The 25,865-nt window shown below is 37.9% G+C and overlaps 3 protein-coding genes across 4 annotated transcripts; all 3 read left to right on the forward strand.

The window, feature by feature from the left end:
- Window positions 1-2,383: 2,383 nt before the first annotated feature.
- LOC111777348 (BTB/POZ domain protein TNFAIP protein) lies at window positions 2,384-11,344 on the forward strand. Its single transcript, XM_023656897.2, has 11 exons — window positions 2,384-2,539; window positions 2,843-3,295; window positions 3,723-3,820; window positions 3,911-3,956; window positions 4,785-4,867; window positions 4,958-5,022; window positions 8,690-8,757; window positions 9,916-9,975; window positions 10,178-10,210; window positions 10,993-11,058; window positions 11,141-11,344. The coding sequence occupies exons 2-11, from the start codon at window positions 2,867-2,869 to the stop codon at window positions 11,183-11,185; spliced, it is 993 nt and encodes a 330-aa protein (XP_023512665.2). The 5' UTR covers window positions 2,384-2,539; window positions 2,843-2,866; the 3' UTR covers window positions 11,186-11,344.
- A 2,766-nt stretch (window positions 11,345-14,110) lies between these two features.
- LOC111777344 (putative glucan 1,3-alpha-glucosidase) lies at window positions 14,111-19,863 on the forward strand. Its single transcript, XM_023656890.2, has 6 exons — window positions 14,111-15,705; window positions 17,469-17,742; window positions 17,819-17,954; window positions 18,134-18,344; window positions 19,008-19,214; window positions 19,344-19,863. The coding sequence occupies exons 1-6, from the start codon at window positions 14,146-14,148 to the stop codon at window positions 19,707-19,709; spliced, it is 2,754 nt and encodes a 917-aa protein (XP_023512658.2). The 5' UTR covers window positions 14,111-14,145; the 3' UTR covers window positions 19,710-19,863.
- A 3,089-nt stretch (window positions 19,864-22,952) lies between these two features.
- LOC111786272 (NAC transcription factor 32-like) lies at window positions 22,953-25,021 on the forward strand. Of its 2 annotated transcripts, XM_023666582.2 has the most exons (3): window positions 22,953-23,183; window positions 23,306-23,583; window positions 23,656-25,018. In XM_023666582.2, exons 1-3 carry the CDS (start codon window positions 23,021-23,023, stop codon window positions 24,058-24,060), a joined length of 846 nt encoding a protein of 281 aa, XP_023522350.2. In that variant the 5' UTR covers window positions 22,953-23,020; the 3' UTR covers window positions 24,061-25,018. The 2 variants fall into 2 exon arrangements, with proteins under 2 accessions (XP_023522350.2, XP_086974642.1); XM_087118516.1 differs by having other exon boundaries at window positions 23,306-25,021.
- Window positions 25,022-25,865: the final 844 nt, after the last annotated feature.

The following is a 25,865-nucleotide window of genomic DNA, read 5'->3' on the forward strand; positions in this document are numbered from 1 at the left end:
TGGGCAAAACTTTAGGTTGACCCGAGCTAAATAAAATATATAAATGTATTAAGAATTCTTCTGTATTAATGGGTTTGCCAGAGTGTTACTGATGTCAGTTTAAGAATACTTATGCCCGAGTTTGACGCCAGCCAAATATAAGTTTTCGTTTTTATTGTTTTGTTTATATTATTTTATTATTTAAAAAATTTTATATATTTTTTATTTTTGTTATATACAATACCCTTAAACTAATGATTTTTATTAGTTGTTTTTATCTTTATGACGATAAGTTTTAGTTTTTATTGTTTTGTTTATATTATTTTATTATTTAAAATTTTTTATATATTTTTTATTTTTGTTATATACTATACCCTTAGACTAATGATTTTTATTAGTTGTCTTTAGCTTTATGACGATAATGTTAAACTATGTTAATATGTTACCATTTTCGCTCATTATTTTTTATTGAATTTGTTTTGTTTTGTTTTGTATTTTTTTTTTTTTTTTTTTTTTTTGTAACCTAACCCGGACTCAACCCGAACCCAACCCGAAAATAGGGGGTTGGGTTGGGGAAAAAAATTTGACAACCCAATTCGGACTCAACCCGAAGCCAACCCGAAAATAGAGGGTTGGGTTGGGTCATCAATCCAACCAACCCGGACCATGTACACCCCTAAGTTCAAGTATGAGTGCATGAACCATGTGCATAGGAGAAATACACATCCAACCTCACCCTAGAGTGAAAGTAAAGCCCAATGAATAGTCACAAAAAGATAGGTCCCACAAGAACCACGTTTGTATGCAATTGTGTTTTCTAACCACAATGGTGGAGCTACTTACGGATTATTTTTAAATACTCAAAGAACATTTCTATTTTTTCAAGTAAAGTTAAGTGATCAACACACGGATGACAACGATCTATAGAAGCTATAAAAACAAAGTCTGGGCAATTGAATTTGTGCTTTATAGCTCTTAGATTAGAACGGGACAATTTGCATTTTTTAAATTTTTATAGTTTCATTAAAGTTATGCATTTGAAATTTTTGTGAAGGTTTAAATCCACTACAATATTTAAGTAAATTGTTTAAAATAATTTTCAAGAGTCAAAGATCATGCATGCAGTGTCGACCTTATTGATGCTTCAAAATGGTCGGCCAAATGGTCGACCTTATATTTGTTAGATAAAACCTTTGTTTTTCCTTATTTAGATTCACACGTTTACATTAATTCTCCGTTTGACCATCTGACAAACACGTCGAATGGATTAGCGAATTCTTATACGGCGATTAGCGAATTCTTAGACGGCAATTTTCTAGGAAGTGGCACAGTTGACCACTCTCCACCCATTTTATTTTTAGGATAGGTTATATTTAAATAGGAAATCTGTTGAGAAGATTTCAACAACCTGATTTCAACCGCAGTCAAAATCTCACCTTCTCTCTTTGTTATTTTTACGCATTTTATTTTTTCTTCCAACAACCTATTGTCGAAGATTTCCTCTCACCAAGAAAGAGGGATTTCCGTAGCTGATTATCGAAATCCAACCAGTGGTATCAGAGCCAGCCAAGTTGAAGCCATCGGTGTATATCATTGCAGATGAGTCATTCTATCAACAATCAAGTTGAATAGTTCAAGTGGTTATCCATCCCGAGCAGGCTCGCTCACTCCTCCACGCCGCCACCACCAAGTGCTGGCATCTCCATCACCACCACGAAGAGGCCAACTATAACGAGTGGACCTTGTTAATGCGCGTCAACATACAGGCGCAAGGGTTGCGGCACGCTGTCGAGCCAGAGGAAGGAGAAACGATTGAGTATTGGGAGGATCGGCTGGCGTTCGCCCGCCATATTTATGATCTGTGCCCTCAGAGAAATCTCGCTGGCGCATGCACGGGAAAGAGGCAGATCAAAAGAAGAATTGCTGATGATGGGAAGAGAGGTCACCTGAGCAAGAATTGCTGGAGCAAGCTCAGGAACAAGGAGACGGCCGAAAAGGTCGGCCCATTTTGCTCAATCCGAGGAGGATGAACCGACCCTTTTCATGGTGACTGCATCAGTCCTACCTAGCCTCGAACCCGAGGAAGAGCTCCAAACCATATGACCGGGGCCAAGTCTGCGTTCTCCGAGCTTGACTCGGGGATTCGCGGGACGGTGAAATTCGGCGACGGCTCCGTCGTCGAGATCGAAGGGCACGACACCATCCTATTCCTTGGCAAGGGAGGCAATCATGACAAGCTGACCGGCGTCTAAGACTCAAGGCTAATATTGTGAGCCTGGGTCAACTCGTCGAAGATTTCCTCTCACCGAAAAATGTGCACCATCCTATTCCTTGGCAAGGGAGTCAATCATGACAAGCTGACCGGCGTCTAAGACTCAAGGCTAATATTGTGAGCCTGAGTTGATTATCGAAATCCAACAATATTTCCCCCCTTTCTCTATACGCACACCGGCACTCCCTCTATGCTATCTCCCTATACGCTACAACCGCGCCAGCAGCCACGACTATCCAGTCTTCTTCTGCTCGTTTCCAAAGCCCGCCCACACTCTTTCTTCCGCAGGTACCGTTTTCATTTTTCTTCTTCATTTTGATTTCTTCAGTTCCCCGTTCGAAAATAGGGTCAATTTGGATGGGTTTAAATTTATAATCTAAAATCCTTCAATTTCCGAGAGATTTTGAACGGATAATTTTTTAGACGAAACGGGATTTCAGATGAGATTCAATTTCGAATTGATTTTTTCTGTTTAAACCAACAACGATGAATGATTGTTCTGATTGAAATCTTCCCTAATTCGGGAGTTTCAACGAGGATGATTTCATTTTGATTACTCGAGATTTCTACTTACGCTTTCAATCTCTATAGGGGAGGAGCGACGAACGAGTAAGCATGGCGCTGTGTATCTCTATTCCTTCCTTCTTGGATTCTGTAACTGCTTCTTCGCTATCTCGCACGTATTTTAGCCTCAGACGGCGGCCTTCCAATTCCGTCCATTTTCTTAACTTGAGCCTTCCCACTTGGCCACTATGTATCTGCCGAGCTTCCAATTCTCAACCTGGACCGTCACCCAAACAGTCTGCCTCCACCGCTTCTAAGAAGAGGAAGAAAAAGGGTAAGGGAGATACCAAGGTTTTCAATCCTAGAGACATTGAAGTTGAGGACGATTTTAGTGTCGATGAGGCTGGACCCTCGAGCTCTACTTCCAATTCCAGTTATTTGTCGTACCACCCGACGACGTTGCCGAAACCGCCAGCTGGGTTTGTGTTAGATGACCATGGAAAGGTCCTCATGGCTTCAAACAAGCGAATTGCTACCATGGTAAGGTTTATTTCTCAGTTCCATCTTAGAGGATTTTTGTTTAAATTGCAACTCAGTGCTCCCCTGTTCACCTGATCGACGGGGCATTTTGATTTTCAGTGTATGAATGAGAATTTCAGTTTGCATTGATAATGAATGCATCTGTAAGGTTTATCTCTTCCTTGATTCTTTTCTTGTCTCGCCTTAGGCTGTGTCTATCATTATTACTTTTATTATTATTATTATTATTACTCTTGGATAAGAAACCTGTACGTATATTAAGAGAATAGAAAAAAAAACAACCCAAATGGCAGGGGAAGAGATAACCCCCTCCCAAAAGAACTAATCAGTAAGTTAATGAAAGCTTGTTCTCATCAAAGAAAGAAAATTACATCATGACTAAATTATCTTTATTTATTTGTTTTTTTTTCCTTTTTCTTTTTGACAGGTCGATCCTTTAAATAACTTGCCTTTAGAATGCGTTATAAGACGAATTTTTAGAAGTTCAAAAGGGGATGAGTGCATGCTGCTTTGCCCTGTGGACACGTGAGTGTTGTTACTTTCATGTCATTATGCTATAGCATTGACACATTGAAAGTTTGACGTCTTTTCTAATTTGCCTCAAAATTGCTGCAGGCCTGTTCAAATATTGAAGAGCAAGAATATTGACGGATGGTCAGCTGTATGCTTTCTTTTCATATGGTTAAATTCCTCGCTAGTTTTAGTTTGTTCATGAACTTGAGTGCGGACGGTTTTACAATATTAATTCACGTCGTGAAGCCGGTATATTTCAAATTTCTGTATGCTGTGAAAATACAATTTCATGTTTTTATTGTTTGTCCCTTTTATTATCTTTTTTCTAAATAATGTTATTATATTTTTCTTTCTTCTATGTCTCCTAAGAAGAATGCTTGTGCAAGCCCTCATTTAGCAAGGAATCTATGAAGATTAGAACTTGAATCACATTTCTAACCTCCTTCAAATTGCTTTTGTAATTTCCTCTCGAGTATAAAGCACTATGGTCAAATCTGACACTTAGAAAGTATGGTTTAGAAATGTGATTTAAAGTTGCATAACTTTAAATTCATATCACTAAAGGCTGACAGTCGCTTACGGAGGTTACTAGTTCAGTTGGGCTATGGAGTTCCCATTCTGTTGTGGGATGATTGTTGGATGGACAATAAGCTTCATAATCAAGTTTGTCCTTAGGCTACACCTTGATAGATTCAAAAGAAAACAGAATGTTTGGACAAAAAACACATTGGGTTTGAACATCAACTATAGAGTACTTTTGTTGCTAAAGAAAAAATGAAATGGGCTTCATTACAAGATCGCTAATTATTTAGAGTATTCAAGGATATTCAGCTCATATATGTACAGGGACTCTCGTCTTTGTTTTGATGCGTAGTTTATCGTGTTTTTTTTATTTTTTATTTTTTATTTTTATTATTCTGTAATCTAGAGTTTGTTTTTCAAGGGAAAAAAATTGTCTCCATGTTCTATGTCTCAGGTGAGTGATGATGAAGTTGAAACTATTCTCCCTGCTGCTGCTTATGCTCTTGCCAAAATACACATGCATTTGGTACACAGCGGGTATGATATATTTTATGCCTTCATTTAAATTTTATGAAAACAATTGCATACTATCTTGATACATCATATGATTTCGTGATATCTTGTTAGATTTTGCTATACAGCGAGGGGAGGATTTTGCTATTCAGAAGAGGACATCTTTGATTTCTGCACAGGTATATTAGGTTCCTAAAATTAATAAAAGCGACCATTTTTAGGTTAAATTATTCAAAATGCCTTGAACTTTAGAGCTGGTTTTCACTTACTCTTGAACTTTCAAATGTTACACTTTTATCCTTACATTTAAATTTGCTTCAAAACGACCCTTCTGTTAGCTTTTCACAAAAATGAAGTATTAGTGATTGCTGAAGAGTCATTTTATGGTGATCTCTAGCATGTCTCTTCAATTTTAATGGATCAGAGAAAAGGTAGCATGACTTCAATTTAATGGATCCACCAAGTGTTTTGGAATCTGGGTCCGGTTGTGTCACTGTTTGATAGTTCCAACTTTCCAACCAATCTTCTATATCTCCCAATATCTTAAAAAGTTCTCCTTTGGCGAGTTGCAGGTTTGGTAATCATCGGACTACTATATGGTTTGACTCCTAGTTTTTCTGTCTCTGATAACAAATCAAGTACATATTTCCATTGTGACAAGAAAATAACTTTCTTGCTTCTTATGACTTCAATGCCCTAAACATTCTTCTGTGTTCTTAGATCTTTAATATGAAGCTGACCTTAAAGGAAAATCTTAAGGGAATACATGATTGCATCATTCCTATAACAATATCATCAATATAACAACAAGCTGGGTAACATTATTCTCAGCTCATTGATAGAAAACAAAATGATCATATGTACTTCTCTTCACACTAAATTGTTGATCTGCTTGACTAAAATTACCAAACCACATCCGTGGACTCTGTTCCAATCCATACAATGATTGTCGCCACAAATCTAGGTGGTTGCTCCATTTGAAATTCCTCCGAAAGCTCACCATTTAGAAAAGCTTTCTTAATATCAAGTTGATGCAAAGTCCAAGATTGAGTAGTAACCATGGAAAGAAATAGATAGAAGTTAATTTAGCAACTGGAGAGATTGTATCAAAATAATCAATCCCATAGATTTGAGCATAACCTTTCGCAACAAGACAAGACAAGCCATTGATCCGTTGGGGTTAACGTTGATTGCAAACACCCATTTACGCCCAATTTCTTTATTTTCTTGCAAGAGGAGAAACTAAATCCCAAGTACCATTATCATGTAAAGCATTTATCTCCTCAATCATTGCATTAAGCCAACCAAGATGAGAAAAAGTTTCATGAACAATGTTAAGGATAGATGTAGAATCAAGGGATGTAATGAAAGAATATGTGGGCGATGACAATTGGTGATAAGGAACAAACAAAGAAATATGGGCGATGACTATTGGTAATAAGAAACAAACAAAGAAATATGGTAAGTACACATGCGTTTATCTTTAAGAAGGGCAGTGGGAAGCACATCACTAGGGCCTTGGATTAGATGTTGAAGAATCTATTGGTATAGGACATTTGTTTGAAGGTTGCTGTGGTGGCCGCCTGGAGTATACTTGAGTAATGGATGGAGTACGAGAGGATGTTGAAGAGATAATCTCATAGATAAATAGATAAACTCATAGGATGTTGGAAGTAAGATGAACAACATTAGATACCATTTTATGTTCATCTTATCTATAGTTGACACAAACTAAAGATAAACCTGAAAAGAGAGAAAAAAATGAAACCGAACCACAAATATTTCCATAACCACGACAAAAGTAGCACAACCCAATTCAAACCCAAGGGATTTTATTGAATCCAATCACACATATAAGCTGAAGAACACATCTTGAAACAAACCCAATCGACATAAGCTTATTTGGACAGCCCATGATCCTTCATGTGTCACCGCATGGTGAGGAGACAGATTTGATCGGAAATGCGTGTGGCTCATGCACAACTGTTTCTGACAAACAGCAACGATGCTTCGACTCTTCTGACAGTGACGCTCCTCTTGAGTGGGGGGTGTTAACCATCGTCACTCTGGACTTTGGATTCTTTTGGGGGCTTCACTTGTAGTTCTTTCTTTTGCTTGTTATCTGCTCTTCCGTCCTAGTCTATCGCTGGTTTCTCCATTCTCTAGAAGATTAAAATCCATAGGAACTTTTTTTCTTTTTTGTATGGCAAGTTATGGGAGAGTCAACACTATGGATCTTGTTCAATGACACTCTTCCTTCGTGTTGCTCCCACAGTGGTGCATGCTTTGTAGGTGTTAGTTAGAGGACTTGCATCACTTATTGTGGGGATGTCAGTACGTTCACTCTTTGGCCGTAGTGGTTAAACTCTTTCAGTTTACGTTTTGCGTGGAATTGTCGACGGTTATACTATGATTGAGAAGGTGTTCTCAATTTTTTGTTTTTTGTTTTTTTGCTCTTTGGTAGGGGCATTTGTCTCAGGAGAAACAATAGATTCTTTAGAGGGGTGGAGAGGTCATGAGACTAGGTTTGGGAGTTGGTGCAATTTAATGCTTCATTGTGGGCGTGGGTCACTAGGCCTTTGTGTAATCATTATCTTGGTTTGATTTTGTTGGATTGAAGTCCCATTCTTGTAGGTTGTGTTTTGGGTCTCCTTTTTGTTTGGCTTGTTCTTTTTGTATGCACTTGTATATTCTTTCAATTTTCTCAATGGAAGCCCAGTTTCTAAAAAAATAAAAAGAAAAATTAGTGTTGCTTACACCTTTATCTGGGATATATCCCAGTACAATCTATCCTACAGAGTTTACATTAGATTGGGTTTTTAGCTTCCCAAATTTATTGGTTTAGGAACAACCAGGCCTTGTATTTCGCTAGCTCTCCAATTATATCTGAAGACATTGTTTCCGTCTAACCTTCTTTGGAAGGCATATTCCCAAGTTTACTTGGTGTTGTTGAGCTGTCAGTGTAGAAGGCCTGGAGAAGAGCTTGAACATCTGGCGAAGACACATAAAAGAGGAAGAGAGGGTGTTTCAAATTTTATTACAGCTTCTAAAGGTGGATTTCTCTAGGTGTACTTGAAATTAGGAGAGAATGTCTCTTGAACTCCTCTGTGGGGTTCTGGTTAAGTCGCGGTTTTATTGATCTTGGTCAAAACCACTGGAAAGATGGGGAGATTAAGAAGCTTACACCATTATTACATATTATCATAGCCAGAAGCTGATGGATTTGCTAGTTTGGCTGCTGTATGGTGGATGGTGGTGGTCTCCATAGTATCTAGTCATTGTTTTTTCTAGGAAATCTGGCTTTTGGTAGCATTACAGATGATTATTGCAAATATCACCCAATAAGAAAATTCTTAATTGCTTTCTCTCCCCCAATTAAGCTCCTGTGACAGATAATGGGAGACATAGAATCATGTGCGTCTCCGTTGCTTTGTTACCCATTTTCTTTGGTGGTATCTCTTGGATAGATAGATTAGACCTCTTCCAGTGTCTCGATGTCAGTACTACGACTAGATCAGTTACACACAGGTTAGCCTTTCCAAAACAAAGCAAGGGGCAGGATCGTGCTATAAAGCACCTTTTAGGGAAGTTTGGCTGGAAAGAAACTAATGAACATTTCACAATTCTTCTTGGGAAGAGGATATTTGGGAGACTGTTAAATACAGAGCTCCCTTTGATGTATTTATTTAGACACACCAATGTTCAATAGTAGAAGTATCTGCTCATGTGCGCAGACATACATATATTGATACTTAGGTAATACGTTTCGTTGCTTCTGACTGTTTTATATGTAAAAACAAGAGATGCGGGACTACATTTTAACGCTGTATGTTCATTCTTTTGCAGATGATGGACAAGATGTAGATGTAGATGGCTTGCCTAATGAGGGTGTAGAGATCACTTGCTTTGATATGGTAATGTCAAATTTAAGGATTTAATGATAATAATGAGCTTAGACTTTTCTTGGATGCCTTTCTTCTACTTGGAAGCTTTAAGCCTCTCTTTTTTGTAGTCTATGTTTATGTTTTTGTTTCCTTATTTTAGAATATGTTTAAATTGTTACCGAAGCATCAAATAATGGCATTTCATAAAACAGGGAGAGTAGTGTACAATAACTTCTTTCTTTCTAATATGGGTTCTTATTTTCATTCCTACTGTGAGATCCCACATCGGTTGGAGAGGGAAACGAAGCATTCTTTATAACGGTGTGGAAACCTCTCCCTAGTAGACGTGTTTTAAAACCTTGAGGAGAAGCCCGAAAGGGAACCCAAAGAGGATAATACTTGCTAACGGTGGACTTGGGCTGTTACAAATGATATCAGAGTCAGACATCGGGCGGTGTGCCAACAAGGACGCTGGCCCTCCAAGGGGGGTGGGTTGTGAGATCCCACATCGGTTGGAGAGGGGAACGAAGCATTCTTTATAAGGGTGTGGAAACCTCTCCCTAGCAAGTGCGTTTTAAAACCTTGAGGGGAATTCCGAAAGGGAAAGCTCAAAAAGGACAATATCTGCTAGCAGCCACTTGGGCTGTTACACATACTATTTGAAGTTTCATCTTGCTTTTATATTTTAACCTGGCTTCTAAGGATTAGAGCATTTGTATAAATAAAAACTGAAGATGATGCTTGAGAAACATTTTTTAACCTTCGTAATAACAATGTTCTAATCCATAATTATTTTTCAAGTACTGGTAAACAAATATATTCCAAGAACAGAGCATACATTTGTGGTTGCAGTACCATTATGTTACTTGTTAGTTGATAGTTGATTCAACTTTTCGTTGCTTGATTGTGGTATATTCTCACGATTTCGATTTCCAGTTGTCAGCTTATCATATTCACTTCTTACTAGTTCCTTTATTCTACAAAATGCATCTTGCAATATTTTTTTCACTTTCCTTTTGATATATAAAATTATGACTGAATCATTCTATGGACAATGACCCGATTATGTTATGGTGGGAACATTATTTCTCTAGATAGCTGAAGATCCTGAGCAGGTTTTCTCTGTTTCATATTGTTGAAATATGTGATTTTAATGCGTGGTTACTGTACTCTTTTTGTGGGGTGCAGGATGGAGCACATTACATGATTTATACGCCATCTGATCCGCTTCTTTTTGTTGCTACGAAGGTACCTATGAATTAGCTATAACTATGCCATATTGTACTCCAATTAAAGCAGTGTTGTTTTTGTTAGAATCTCCCTTTAAACACTATGATGCTAAATGCGTGGTGCTTGGTATCGTTTTTCCAAATCAAATGGTGTTAGGCGGCTGCTGCTGCATCTATTGAGCGATGACTAATCAAGTGTATCAACCCATTTGTTTATGCAGGACAAGCTTGGACAACTTACAATTGCTGATGATGTAAGTTATTTCATACGTTTTATGAACACTTCCTTGTCTGGTCGTATTCTGTAGCTTGGAAAACTAGTGCATATGGTCGGTGTGCTTTAAACATCTTTACGAAGAAGAAAAAAAACAATGATTTCTGTCATTCTGACTGGTGGAAGAGTAGCTTTGAGGTTGGCTGATTCTTATCCTGCATTTTGGCTTTCGGTCTTTCATGCAAAGTTTAAGAAATGAATAGATTTATAATGAATTTGGGGATCATACGTATAAGATATGTATAAGTGGGACTAGCAGATATTGTCCTCTTTGGGCTTTTCCTTTCGGGCCTCCCTTCAAGGTTTTTAAAACGACTCTGCCAAGAAGAGGTTTCCACACCCTTATAAAGAATGTTTAGTTTTGCTTCTCAACCGATGTGGGATTTCACAATCCACCCCACGCCTTTTCGGGGCCCAGCATCCTCGCTGACACTCATTCCCTTCTCCAATCAATGTGGGACCCTCTCAATCCACCCCCATTCAGGACCCAGCTTCCTTGCTGGCACACTGCCTCGTGTCCACCCCCCTTCGGGGCTCAGCCTCCTTGCTGGCACATTGCCTGGTGTCTGGCTATGATACCAACTGTAATGGCTCAAGCCCACCGCTAGCAGATATTGTTCTCCTTAGGCTTTCTCTTACGGGCTTTCCCTCAAGGTTTTTAAAACACGTATGCTAGGGAGAGGTTTCCACACTCTTATAAAGAATGTTTCGCTCTCTTCCCCAATCGATGTGGGATGTATTCTGAATATTGTTGGAAAACAGGAGCTCTTGGAGGACCCAGCAACTATCAGTGCCATAGACGAAGAGACTGAATTTAACGCACTGGTGGTACGTGAAATGTGTGGTTTAGTAAAAATAGAGATGTTTATAATGTAATGGCTTGTTTTGTTCTGTTATGTTATGTCTGCAGGAAGAGGAGGCTGCTCTCCTTGAATCAGTTTTAGGGAAAGAATAACCAACCCACCACAGCTTCAACTGAAGAACACTAGGCATAGGTACGTACCATTTGTAACAATAACACTAAATTGGGCTTAAACCTGCCTGCCCTGCCTCTTCTTTTGCCTCATTTTTTCATATTTTAGTACGTAAAAAATGATCAATACTGTTTTGGTTCTTTTTTTTTTTTTGGTAAGTTCATAATCCACAGGTTCCTAATGTATCGATGATAGGTAAACTAGTGTTTTCGTTAAGCTTTTAAAGTGTCGTGCGCTCTAAGAGGTTAGGTATTCAAATCTTCAAGTGAGCTTAATAAGTATGATGTTTCGGGTCTAGGTTTTGAAATAAGAATTACAATTAGAAGTTAAATTGGTGACGATAAACATACTATTAAAAAATAATTATTCATTTAAATATAAAATTACTAGAATATAATACATTTAAATTTGGCAAAACGCATGAAAACATGAATAGAACAAGTGCTTCTCAGCACGAGCACACGAGTGCCTTGCATTCCCTAATTGTGGTGTCTCGACGCTATCTTTGCACGAGATTTTGGCTGTTCTTATGGGTTTATATCTATAAAAATATATCAAATACTAAAAGTAACTAAGCCCTAAAGATAGCTCATAGATACATAAACTACAACGTTCATTTCTTAATGATTGAGAAAATAAAAATAACATTAATTTGGTAAAACTAAATGTTTCTAATAAATAGCTATCATAGTCTTTGATCATAGTTTTAATGTTTTAAAAATTTTAGAAATTGTATTTTCTAAAACGCTGTTGTAATCTTTGATCATAGTTGCACTAATTGATATTGAGATTAACTAATATGCATGGTTGCAAATGTATATGCATTAAACTCGTGTGCATTTTGAGAGGCTAAGAACAATCTGGTCGAAACTAATGATAAAGTAATTGTAAAGATTAAGCGATTATAATTCAAATTACGTTTAGAGTGACTTTTAGCAATTATAAATCGTTTGTTTCGTAGGGTTGAGAAACGAAATTGAGGAAGAAATTGATACGGGCATGTTCGGGGTAGGGGAATTAATTTATTGCCCGAGAAAACACAATTTTTTTTTTGTATAATTTTCTTCCACTTATTTATTTTTCTCAATTCTTTTACATTGTTATATAATACATACCATTATTTTTTTTAATTCGATTGTTCTACTAATTATTTTTAATTATAAATTATTTATTTAAGAATATTTATTAATATTTACTATTAAATAAATTCAAAACCCTAAAATGATATATTATTTATAATATACTTATTATTTAATTTAATAAAAAAACTAACTAACCTCAATTAATTATCTAAAGTTAATTAAGGTAATAAAATTGATAGAAGTAGTTAAAGAACATATTCTAATCTTCTTCTTCAAGATGGTAGCGGCAACCACAAATTCTGATAGCTGAGTTGAAGAGACGAGACGGTAACACTTTTACACTTTTCACTAAGTCTATCTCTTTTATTATATACTTTTTTTACCTTTATAAAGAATATATTCTAATCTTCTTGAAGAAGATGGTAGGAGCAACCACGAATTTCGATAGCTGAATTGAAGAGACGGTAACAGTTTTACATTATCACTAGGTCTATCTCTTTGCCTTTATTTCGCAAATTGTTTTCATTTTTACAAAACGGTATATTTGTATAAAAAAAAATTTGGGTGGCTAGGAGTTTTGAACTGTCTCAACTTTTTTCATCTGAGTATAAGAAATCTGTAATAGTCAAACCTTACTGTTAGTGAATATTGTCCTTTTTGCACTTTTCCTCAAGGTTTTAAAACGTGTCTATGAGAGAGATTTCCATGCCCTTATAAGAAATATTTTGTTCCCTTCTCCAACCTACGTGGGATCTCACAATCCACCTCCTTTTGGGGTCCAACGTCCTCGCTAGCCCATCATCCAATGTCTGGTTCTGATTCCATTTGTAACCGTCCAAGCTCACCACTAGTATATATTATCCTCTCTGGGCTTTCCCTCAAGGTTTTAAAATGCGTCTAAGATTTCTACACCCTTATAGAAAATGTTTAGTTATCCTCTCCAAAATATATGTTTTCATGTCTATTTATCATATGCTGCTCTAAAAGTGGTTGGAACAAATTCAAACGTTGAAAGAGATGATAAGGACAATATACGAGTATTAGAGCAGAGACAACAAATGATTGAATAATTTTCGATTTGAAAAAATATTAACCGCAGCTCAGTTTCTTCAACGAATACTTTAAATGACTCAATTACAATTTTTAAATTAGGGTTTCGATTTCAAGTTACTCTTTTTTCTTCAAAATTTAAGCCTTAATACTGTTTCCTATGGCTTCTCGGAGCAACATCGAAACACAAACAAAAAGCTACTAATAGTCATTTAACAAAAACCGGACCAAATTTTAGTCTCATGAGAGTTATAAGTCTATAATTTAATGTACGTACACAGAAAAACAGGTAAAATGGTTAAAATTATGATTTTACCGTTAAGGTAAGACAATTAAAGGTATAATTTTTAATTTTTATTTTGCAAAAAACCAGCTTAAAATATATATATATATATATTATTTATTTATTTATTTCAATTTTAGTTTTAGAATTTAGTTATAATTTTAAATGAATTCTTATGTGTTAGTTAAGTTTCCCTTTTTATTTTAATTGGTTTTAATTATCCTTAAATTTAGGGTTCAATTTTTAGTTCCATTTATTATCATATATCTTTCTAATTTATTTATTTATTTTTATTTATAGACCTGTCTTTAATCCAAATTAGATTTAAATTTAAATATTTTATTAAATAATTTAGAGTAAATAAAATATTCAACTTAAAATAATATAAATTATAAATATAAATATACGAATAACTAAAATAATATGTTAAATTTAGACTAATATAAAAAAATTCATTAAAAAAATATTAAATGAATAAATAAAACATTTTTCAAACCATTATGATCAGTGCCTCATCGAAGCCACCATGGGAGTTTCCTACCTTCTCCTTCTACTCCTCTTGCCTCTGCATTTCACCTTCGTCCTCCCATGGAAGAAGGACGAGTTCAGGAGCTGTAACCAGATTCCCTTCTGCAAGCGAGCCCGTGCCTTTAAGCCTGGATCGTGTTCCCTTGTAGCTCATGATGTTTCTATTAGTGATGGGGACCTCACTGCCGTGCTCCTTCCCAGGAATCAGAACCCAGATCATCCATCCAAGCCCTTGTTACTCGCGCTTTCTGTGCATCAAGGCGGCGTTCTGCGCCTCAGGATCGACGAGGATCCTTCTTTAGATCCTCCCAAAAAGCGATTCGAGGTGCCGGATGTGATTCTCGATGAGTTTTTGAGCAATAAGCTTTGGTTGCAGCGATTTTCAACTGAGACGATTGGCTCCGATTTGAGGCCGTCTTCGATTGTGTACTTGTCCGATGGTTATGAGGCAGTGCTTCGGCAAGATCCTTTTGAGGTTTTCGTGCGTGAGAAGTCAGGTAAGCGCGTTTTATCTTTGAATTCAAATGGTTTATTCGATTTTGAGCAATTGAGGGTTAAAAAAGAAGGCGAGAACTGGGAGGAGAAGTTTAGAGGACATATTGATACCAGGCCGTACGGTCCCCAATCGATTAGTTTCGACGTTTCGTTTTATGATGCTGATTATGTTTATGGAATACCGGAGCGTGCAACTAGTCTCGCTCTTAAGCCCACCAGAGGACCCGGCGTCGAGGAGTCGGAACCTTATAGGCTGTTTAATTTGGATGTTTTCGAGTATGTTCATGATTCTCCGTTTGGGATTTACGGGTCAGTCCCTTTCATGATTTCACACGGTAAATTGCGGGGAACTTCTGGGTTTTTTTGGTTGAATGCTGCTGAAATGCAAGTTGATGTTCTTGGATCTGGCTGGGATGCTGAATCAGGGATTTCTCTTCCTTCATCTCAAGGTAGGATTGATAGTTTTTGGATGAGTGAGGCGGGCATTGTGGATACTTTCTTCTTTGTAGGTCCAGAGCCTAAGGATGTTGTTCGGCAGTACACAAGTGTGACGGGGACTACAGCAATGCCCCAGCTCTTTGCAACAGCATATCATCAATCTAGGTGGAATTATAGGAATGAAGAGGATGTTGCGAATGTGGATTCTAAATTTGATGAACATGATATTCCCTACGATGTGTTGGTGCTTGATATCGATCACACAGATGGAAGAAGGTATTTTACATGGGACAGTGAGCTTTTTCCCCATCCGGAAGAGATGCAGAGGAAGTTGGCTGCCAAAGGAAGGCACATGGTTACCATAGTGGATCCTCATATTAAGCGGGACGGTTATTTTCCATTGCATAAGGAAGCAACAAAGATGGGATATTATGTCAAGGATGCTACTGGAAATGATTATGATGGGTGGTGCTGGCCAGGTTCATCATCCTACCTAGACATGTTAAGTCCACAGATCAGGGCATGGTGGGGAGACAAGTTTTCTTTTGAAAACTATGTTGGTTCGACTCCTTCCTTGTATATATGGAATGATATGAATGAGCCTTCTGTTTTCAATGGTCCAGAGGTATTTTACTCAACTGTCTACTTTTATTCCTTGGGTCTAAAATGTTTTTGGGCGCATTTTTTTTGCTTCGTATTTTGTTTACCATTGTGTCTTGCATGCCGGATTCCTTAAATGTACACAGAGTATCCATCACTGGGATGCCTTTATGTACTCACATCAAATGCTCATGTAACAGCCCAAACCCACCGCTAGCCGATATTGTCCTTTTTGGACTTTCCCTTAAGGTTTCTAAAATGGTCTGCTAGCTAGCCGATATTGCCATTTTTGGACTTTCCCTTAAGGTTTCTAAAATGGTCTCCGACCGATGTGAGATCGCACAATCCACCCCAGCGTCCTCGCTGGCACACCGTCCGGTGTCCACCCCTTTCGAGGCTCAGCATTCTCGTTGGCAAACTACTCGGTGTTTGGCTCTGATATTATTTGCAACAGCCCAAGCTACTGCTAGCATATATTGTCCTCTTTGGGCTTTCCCTTTCGAACTTCCCCTCAAGGTTTTTAAAACGCGTTTGCTAGGGGAATGTTTCCACACCCTTATAAAGAATGCTTCGTTCCCCTCTCCAACCGATGTGGGATCTCACGGCTCAGCTATGAAGGACTTGGCTTAAGGATTTAGAAAATATAATATATTCAAAACCAAAAGTAAATACAAGAGAATGCAGCGAAAGTGAGATTTTAGGCGCATTAGTATTGATATGATTATGGTTAAAAGTATAGCAGAAAGATTTAAATGGATATTAAATTCTACAATATCAGCAAGTCTAAATGCTTTTATTGAAGGGGGACCAATTATTGATCCTATTCTAGTTGCAAATGAAGCTGTGGAAGAATGTAGGAACTGGAAACTTTGAGGATATAGGTGCTGAAAATTGATCTCTATAATATGGTTGATTGGGAATTCATACTAAAAAATGTAAGAAAATGGTTAGGAATAGAGATGTCTATGGGGTGGGTGGGGACGGGGAAGCCCTCCCCATCCCCGTCCCCACCTTTTATTTTGATTTCCATCCCTGCAAAATTATCCATTTATTTTTTCAAGGATCAAGTTCTCCGCAAGAAATTTTCCCTATATATATAATATTCATTTCAAAGAATTTTTTAAAGATTATTTTCAGTTATCCTAAAACATCCTAATAAATCCAATAATATTTCATGACAAAAAAATATAGCATAATGTTCAACCTAATTTCCAAAAACTCAAATTTCAATATTATAGCTTGATGAGATGGGAAGTAACCTTGCCATGTCGTTGGTTCCTTTTAAGCGCTGATTGTATTTTTGGCAGCAGTTTATGCTACTGCTTTTACCTTCGAAGTATGGAAGTTTTCTGGCTTTTTCTCTACAGATATTGCTTCGTTCATGAGTTGGCACGTTCGTTGGTGGGCTTCTAAGTAGAAAGTTGCTTTTTTTATAAGTAGAATGTCATTTTTAACTCTTCAATTTGGGTTTTCCTTTTTGCACTTCGTTCAAGTGTGAGGATAATGTTTTTCACGATATTGTTGAAAACTTAAGTCAGTTTTGAGAACTCTTATTTCTGGCATTGTAATCGTATATCATCAGGTTATTTTCTTCAAGTTCATATTCGATAAGGACTTCTTCCTTGTAATGTGTTTCTCAGTATTTAGACCATTTACCTTCTTAGCTATTTATGGTTCATTTATCATATCAGATCACATATTGCTTTGTATTGAAAAAAAGTAGTTAAGAACAAGTTGTGTTCTTCTGCTGTAATATTATCAAATTTGTTGACTGATGTCTCTATCTAGGTTACAATGCCTCGAAATTCTCTACATCAAGGAGGTGTAGAACATCGAGAATTACACAATGTCTATGGATACTACTTTCAGATGGCTACTGCAGAGGGGCTAGTTAAGCGGGGTGATGGAAAGGATAGGCCTTTTGTGCTCTCGCGAGCACTTTTTGCTGGAAGCCAAAGATATGGAGCAGTATGGACGGGGGATAACACAGCTGATTGGGATCATCTCAGGGTTTCTGTTCCGATGGTTTTGGCTCTTGGCCTTACTGGATTGTCATTCTCCGGTATGGATCCCCTTTCTTGGAGGTTGGAACTATCAGTCATATTGTTTTGATAGTTATGGCTAAGTTGTTTCAACAGGTGCCGATGTTGGTGGTTATTTTGGAAATCCTGAGACTGAGCTGTTAGTGCGTTGGTATCAGCTAGGTGCCTTTTATCCCTTCTTTAGAGGCCATGCTCACCACGACGCCAAAAGGAGAGAACCTTGGTTATTCGGGTAGGATATCATGTACTTCCTACCTGTCAAATTTTAGCTTATGTCACATAATTAAGGGACCTCCTTTTTCGTATAAAAAAAAATCATAATTAAGTGGCCTGTTGACTGCTGGATAGTAGTGATAGAAATAATGGTTTTGTGATTGACAACTTTGTGTTATTTGTCTTGCATTATTACAGGGAACGAAATACAGAATTGATGAGAGATGCTATACGCGTTCGGTACATGTTGCTACCTTATTTCTATACCCTATTTCGAGAAGCAAATACAAGTGGTATTCCTATTTTACGTCCATTGTGGATGGAATTTCCATCTGATGAAGTTACATTCAGAAATGATGACGCTTTTATGGTGGGGAATGCTCTTTTAGTGCAAGGAATATATACCAAGGTAATTCCTTTAACAACAAAATCGTGAAAGGAAAAAAAAAAAGAAAAAAAAACACTTACGGATTCTTAATGATTGAGATGAGGACTCTTGGAACATCTGACTTGAAACTTGATATGAGTCTTATTCTATTATTTTTCTCTCCCCAATGATCCCACAAAATAACACACACCCCATCATGTCATAAGAAACAACTCTTCTCACAAAAAACCAGATGGAAGAGGAACTCCCCAATTATATCCTTAGTGTCCCTACGACGAGCTAACAAGAGATGGATGTTTGAAAGAAAGAATTCTAAAAGGATCTTGCAAATTCACCTCTTCAAAGAATGTGATTTAGATCTTCCTTAGCTCTCTTGACAAATAATACAACAAAACGAGCCAACTAACAAGGAAAACTTCCTCGCAATCCGATCGAAACTGTAACTCATCCGTGATGGAGGGGTTGATTTCAGGGACCAATCCAAATGATTTCCTTAACTTGAGAAGTTAAGATGTCATATTAGGAGTTCGAGTGAAATTTATTTAGATTTTAGTTTTTATTTAACATTTTATAACTTATAATATCCCCTTTTCTTTAGTTTTCTTAGTCTTTTACTTTATTTGAATTTTATTTTCGTTGATTGTTGATTTCTTATTCAATATCATGATTTGGTTACACTTGTAGGCAGCTAAAACAGTGTCGGTGTATTTGCCTGGCGAACAGTCTTGGTTTGATTTTAGAACTGGAACTATGTATAGGGGTGGCATCACCCACCGGCTAAAGGTTTCTGAAGAAAGCATCCCTGCTTTCCAAAAAGCTGGAACGATACTGCCCTGCAAAGACCGCTTTCGCCGGAGCTCTACACAGATGGTGGATGACCCCTACACTTTGGTATGTATTTGTTACCTTACCGGGAGGCACTCTTCAACAAATTATGCAATACTCAAATCTTCCCTTTTCATTCTTTTTACGTGGACTAATATCAGGTTCGGTGGTTTAATATTTTCGTGTCGTTCATAGGTGGTAGCTCTTAATAGTTCACAAGCAGCAGAAGGCGAGCTTTACATTGATGACGGTAAAAGCTTCGAATTTAAGCAAGGCGCATACATCCATCGCCGATTCGTGTTCTCAGGGGACAAGCTTACAACATTGAACGTGGGACCTATTGATTCTAGTAGCATCAAGTTTTCTTCCAACTGTGTTATTGAGAGGATTATAGTTCTTGGACATAGTGGATCAAAATCTGCTATAGTTGAGCCAGAAAATAGAAAGGTTGATATCGAACTTGGTCCACTGCACTTCCTGACAGGGCGACACATATCCGTTCTTACACTTCGGAAGCCCAACTTGTTGATTACAGATGATTGGACGGTAAAAATTTTGTAAGAATTCATAATTGTCTTTATGGTAGAAAGGAAAAGGAAAAGGTTATGGTAAGAAAAGAATGATACTATGTGGTGAATCTCTGGTTAAAATTGTTGTTCTCAAGACGAGAACTAATGATATTTAAGAGCTCCTGAAATGCGCTGTTTTTTTACCATTCTATGATTGATTGTTTAGACTTTAGAGTTGTCTTTGAGTTTCTCCCTTATGGTTTGAGCTGTAGGATTATTAACTATTTGAAAGAGTACACTAACGAAAACATGTAGGTACTCAGTTCCTGAAAAAGGGTTCCCGAAAAGGAGGCTTAGACTCCGACGTATTTGGCATGCAGGTATTCAGTTCTTCTATTAGAAGTGATTCCTTCATGAATGGATACTCAAATTGGGAAATGGTTCCATATAGAAAAGATAGAAAACTGAGGTTAGAAAATGGGATGTTTGAAACTAGCATATGTAATCTAGGAGAAGAGTTTATTGAGTTTGGTCCTAATGTGGGATTGTTGACTTAGGCTTCACTTGATGGTCCAAATGTGTAAGATCCCATATCGTTTGCGGAGAAGAAAGAAACACCCTTTATAAGGGTGTGGAAATCTCTCCTTAGCATATGCGTTTTAAAAACCTTGAGGGGAAGCTCGAAAGAAAAAGTCCATAGAGGACAATATCTGTTAGCGATGGGTTTGGACTGTTACAAATAGTATCAATACTAGACACTGGGCGATTTGCTAGTAAGGAGGCTAAGCCTCAAAGGGGGTGGATACGAGGTGGTGTGCCAATAAGGACGTTAGGCCCCAAAAGGGTGGATTGGGGGATCCCACATCAATTGGAGAGGAGAACAAAACACTGTTTATAAGGGTGTGGAAACCTCTCCTAGTATATGAATTAAAAAAATCTTGAGGGGAAGCTTGAAAGGGAAAACTCAAAGAAACAGTATCTGCTAGCGGTGAGGTTGGGTTTGGACTGTTACACAATGAGCCTAAGTCCCACTAGTTTGAAACTTATAATAGCTATTCCCTAATCGAAGAAAGAAGGTTTCAGTCTCATTCAAGAAATGAGCAAATTGTTGTGCAATTGTCTTGGGCAAGAAAGAAGAGATTTGTGAGTTGACTAGAGATATATATCATTCTTCGTGCATCTAGATTTGGTTCCTGAGGAAACGGATATATATCACTAGCGAGTTTTGTCGTACAATATAGAATTCGAGACAGACTGAAAGTAATGAATGACCTTGGTTAATTAGTGTTGGCTAGCTAATAGGGCGAGCAGTGTAATAGAGTTCTTTAGGACAGGCAACGTGAGTGAGAGCCCAGATCATAGTGGCTTTAGGGACTTCTCTTTCGAGTTTACCCTGGCTCACATTATAGCACATATAGCTTCAGAGCTACTACAGTGCTTCGCTAACGCTCAGATCCGACAACAGGGTCCACAATTATTAGATTGGAGTCTAAATTGAGGGGTGGTTGGAAAGGGAGAAAGTAAGAAGGTTCCCGGAAAGCAGCAAAAACATGTTATAGTTTCATCTGGATGTTTGCTTTTTGCTCCCACATTGATAGCGACCCTTTAAGGTGAGATGCATGAACCCAGTTGCCACAACCACTTATTTTCTCTTTAGGAAACGGCGGCGGATTGAAGGTGAGCCACAGAGGAAGGGAATATCTGCATGGCGTCGTCACCTTAAAAAAAGAGAAACAAGACAAAACAAAAGAGCAATCTTTTTCCACTCCAATGTTTTTTTTTTCTTTTTCTTTGTGTGGAGGCTGGTGGCTGTAGCGTATGATGGAATATTAGCTATCACAAATTCCTAGAATTTTAGGCGGAATGACATTATTGCAACTTTTTCTACTTCTCAAGGTATAATGACAGACCGAGCTTCTCGATTACAGAGAATCGGCGGAGAAATTTTGTGTTATATATGCTAATCTTTATGATATTCAAATGACTTCCCTATATTGTTAAAAAAAAAAATGGTGGATTTCTAATAGCAATAGGTTTTATTTGGAATGAAAGAACAAAAAAAAGGATTTATGCAGGTTTAATTATTGAATTGGGTTTGTTTAGATAACGAGGATCCAATTCTACGTTATGTTTCAGAATTGTAACCTTTCCATGGTGTATAAGCCACTAATACGTTTTTTCAGCATCGTTAGTTTGTCCTTTTTTAATGCATTTACTCGGGTGAACCTAAGATTTTTGCTGCATACAAGTATTTTTGTTAGAACATTGATATAGAACTAATGAAATTTTTCGTGTATACCCATTGCCCGAAAAAATTATCTTGTCAGTATCGATATAAATGATATTTCCCCCTGTGTTCGACTACGGTGAAAACTCCTGAATCTCGAGCCACGTGGCATTCCAACCCAATTCCAACAATGCAATTTTTGGATCGAGAAAGCGGGACTGCTTGACGTTGCATACTAGAACTTATTAAAGCACGATTCACATCATTATGTTCGATAAAAGGAATGAGGGAACTTATAAGTTAATTTCATATATTTTTTCCGCTAACCGTAAAATTATTTTGATTTTTTAATATTTTTAAAAATTTAGGAATCTTTAAAAATATTTTTATTAATTTATTCCCATTTTAATTCAAAAATATTGTCTCTAATAATTGCGTCATTTTCCAATTTTATTCTCAATATCTTGAAAACTTTAACTAATTTATTTTAATTATGTCCTTTTTAACGTTGTCAAATGTTGAAAGTTGGATGATAAGAGAGAGAAGAGGATCAAATGTAAGGAAAAAATCATCATCAAAAGTCAACATACTAATAATAATAATAATAATAATAATAATAAATAATAATAATAATACTAATAATAATAATAATACTAATAATAATAATAATAATAAGTTGTTTTGTTTTGTTTCATTTATTAGGGTTTGAATCCTTTACTTGGGATACAAGCAACCACTCCTCACTTCCATAATTATTATTATATTTATGTCTTAACCTGTAATTTCATTAATAAATTACTATTATCATTATTATTATTATTTATTATTATTATTATTATTATTATTATTATTATTATTATTATTATTTAAATGGCAAGCTGGGGTCCACCCGCTGACCATGTAATGGACAGTCAACCTCCTTTTATGACCACACATCCTAAGCCGACATTCAAGGACCCCAGCCATGCCGCTGACGTGTGCAGTGACTCACACCCCCTCCCCCCTCCACGTGTTTCCTTCTTCTATATATACCTCTCATTCTTCCCCATCTCTCAAGCTCATCCACTTCCCAATTCCCCGCCGCCGCCGCTCATCGGAGTAGACCCCTACCGGATCAGATTCGCCGCCGCCGCCAAATGAGCGTAGCTGGGGTGCAGTTACCTCCAGGCTTCAGATTTCACCCCACCGATGAGGAGCTAGTCCTTCACTACCTCTGCAGAAAGTGCTCCTCCCTCCCCGTCCCCGCCCCCATTATCGCGGAGATTGACCTTTACAAATACGACCCGTGGCTCCTACCCGGTATTCTTTTCTTCTTTCCTTGTAGAAAAGATTGAGGAAAAAAAGTGAGATCGAAAATCCAATCGTCATTAAATATATTTGTATATATTCTCGATTAACTTTATATCGTTCTCATTTTCCAGAATTGGCCGTCTTGGGTGAGAAGGAGTGGTATTTCTTTTCCCCTAGGGACCGTAAGTACCCGAATGGCTCCCGTCCCAACCGTTCCGCCGGAACTGGCTACTGGAAGGCCACTGGGGCCGACAAGCCCATCGGCCGCCCCAAAACTCTTGGTATCAAGAAGGCACTCGTGTTCTATGCTGGAAAGGCTCCGAGGGGCGTCAAGACCAATTGGATCATGCACGAATATCGCCTTGCAAACGTGGACCGATCGGCTGCCAACAAAACACACAACTTGAGAGTAAGAAACACCCATCAATCAACAATCAATCATTTTTTAAAAGTGATTTGTGATTGGTTAATGAATTTGCAGCTGGACGAATGGGTGCTATGTCGTATATACAACAAGAAGGGATGTATAGAGAAGCATTACCAATCCACGGATGACTTTGAGGAAGAGGATGAGAAACCAAATATTAGTGCCACCATGCCCAACAATAACAACATGGTACAAATGGACACTTCCTATTCGGTGCCCTTAATGCACACCGACTCCTCCAGTGGCTCGGATCCGGCGACGTCACCCGAGGTCACCTGGGATAAGGAGGTTCAGAGTCGACCCAAATCGGGAGGAGGAGGAGATATTGACTTCTTTGAGTTTAGTTACATTGATTCTTTCTCGGCTGAGGACAATCCATTTGGAACACAGGTTCAGTTCCAGATGGACAATCTTTCGCCGTTGCAAGACACGTTTTCATATCTACCGTGGCAGATTTAATGTAATAACTCAAACTCATCTCTCTTGAACTTCCCCTCAAGATTTTAAAATGTTTCGGCGAGTAAGAGGTTTCCATATCTTATAAGAAATGTTTCACTCTCCTCCTCTCTTCAATCGATGTAGGATTTCACAATTCATTCTTTGGTGCCCCAGAGTTGTCGCAGATACATCACCCGGTGTTTGACTCTGATACCATTTGTAACGGCCCAAGGGGTGGATTGTGAGATCCCACATCGATTGGAAAGGGGAACAAAATATTTTTTTGATGTGAAAACCTCTCCCTAGCACACACGTTTCAAAACCTTGAGAGGAAACCTGAAACGGAAAGTCCAAAGAGGACAATAACTAGCGGTGGGTTTGGGCTGTTACAATTGACCCGGGTCATGGGCTAAGCGAATGCATTGAACCCGGTCGGTAGGCTTCCTCACTCTGCTACGTATGAACATAATATTCATGCTTTCAATTCATCCTCCTCAACCCAAAACCAAGAGGAGCGATGGTAGTATAGTTAGCATCACAGACACCACACCGGTATGATATTGTCTACTTTGAGCGTAAGTTCTTACGGCTTTACTTTTGGTTTCTCCAATCCAAAGGCCCTTGTACCAATGGAGATGTATTCGTTACTTATAAACTCATGATCATCCCCTTAATTAGCTAATGTGAGACTCCTCTCCTAACAATCCTCTATTCGAACAAAGTACACCATAGAGTCTCCCCTTAATTGAAGCTCGACTCCTTCTCTAGAGCCCTCGAACAAAGTACATTGTTTGTTTGACACTTGAGTCACTTTTGTACACCTTCGAGACTGACAACTTATTTGTTCAACATTTGAGGATTCTATTGATATGGCTAAGTTGAGGGCATGACTCTAATACTATGTTAGAAATCACGGATCTCCAAATTGGTATGATGTTATCCACTTTGAACATAACCTCTTATGGTTTTGCTTTTGATATCTCCAAAAGATCTCATAACAATGAATCGTGTCGTCGTAAATGATTTCTCTTAGCGGTTTTCTAGCAAGTTCTCTATTCAACTAAAAGAACAGCGCAAACATGAATGGAAGAATCATTGCGTATTAATCCACATGAATCATAACAAGATATATATGATCAAAGTTGGGTATTTACGGGTAGTTCAATGACATGGGCGTTCAATGACATCGAATTAAAATTCTCAATGTTGAACAAAGGGTATATTTTGTTCGAGACCTCCATAGAAGGAGTTAAGCCTTGATTAAGGGGAGGCGCCAACAACGGTCGCGGGCTGGATGCACTAAAAGAGGGTTTCGTGGCGATTATGGGGAATGGGCTCCGCCAATGGTTTTCTTTCGCCACAATACCTTGACAAATGCAATTGCTCGACTTCATACCACTTTTACTTCCCTAGTCAAGATCTTCATGGACTTCTCTTCATAACTCAAACTCTCGTCTAGTTGTAGGGATTCAAAATCTATCACTTGAGACGGGTCTGTTATGTATCGTTGTAGCATGGACACATGGAATACATTGTGTCTCCCAAAAGAGCAAGTGGTAATGCCAAGCGGTAAGCAATTTGCCCAACTCGCCCTAAAATCTCAAACGGTCCAATGAAGCATGGACTCAACTTGCCTTCACCCAAATTAGAGGATGCCCTTCCTAAGTGCTACCTTTAGGAATACCTTATCCTTAACGGCCAATTCTAGATCCTTCATCACACATCGACATGACTCTTTTTCCTACTTTAAGCCATATGGATCCTAACTCTTATATTTTGGATAACCTCGTTAGTAGCTTGAACTGATAGTGTTGTTATAACACATG

This window comes from Cucurbita pepo, chromosome 16 (genome assembly GCF_057944985.1).
Source record: "Cucurbita pepo subsp. pepo isolate OVF chromosome 16, ASM5794498v1, whole genome shotgun sequence".
Classification (NCBI taxonomy): domain Eukaryota; kingdom Viridiplantae; phylum Streptophyta; class Magnoliopsida; order Cucurbitales; family Cucurbitaceae; genus Cucurbita; species Cucurbita pepo.

Bases quoted from the DNA above. Each gene is read 5' to 3' on its own strand.
- LOC111777348 (XM_023656897.2), top strand. From the start codon at position 2,867: ATGGCGCTGTGTATCTCTATTCCTTCCTTCTTGGATTCTGTAACTGCT. The intron at 3,957-4,784 runs GTATGCTTTCTT...TCTATGTCTCAG, and splicing joins ATATTGACGGATGGTCAGCT to GTGAGTGATGATGAAGTTGA. The intron at 4,868-4,957 runs GTATGATATATT...ATATCTTGTTAG, and splicing joins ATGCATTTGGTACACAGCGG to ATTTTGCTATACAGCGAGGG.
- LOC111777344 (XM_023656890.2), top strand. From the start codon at position 14,146: ATGGGAGTTTCCTACCTTCTCCTTCTACTCCTCTTGCCTCTGCATTTC. The intron at 18,345-19,007 runs GTAATTCCTTTA...TTACACTTGTAG, and splicing joins TGCAAGGAATATATACCAAG to GCAGCTAAAACAGTGTCGGT. The intron at 19,215-19,343 runs GTATGTATTTGT...TGTCGTTCATAG, and splicing joins TGGATGACCCCTACACTTTG to GTGGTAGCTCTTAATAGTTC.
- LOC111786272 (XM_087118516.1), top strand. From the start codon at position 23,021: ATGAGCGTAGCTGGGGTGCAGTTACCTCCAGGCTTCAGATTTCACCCC. The intron at 23,184-23,305 runs GTATTCTTTTCT...CTCATTTTCCAG, and splicing joins CGACCCGTGGCTCCTACCCG to AATTGGCCGTCTTGGGTGAG.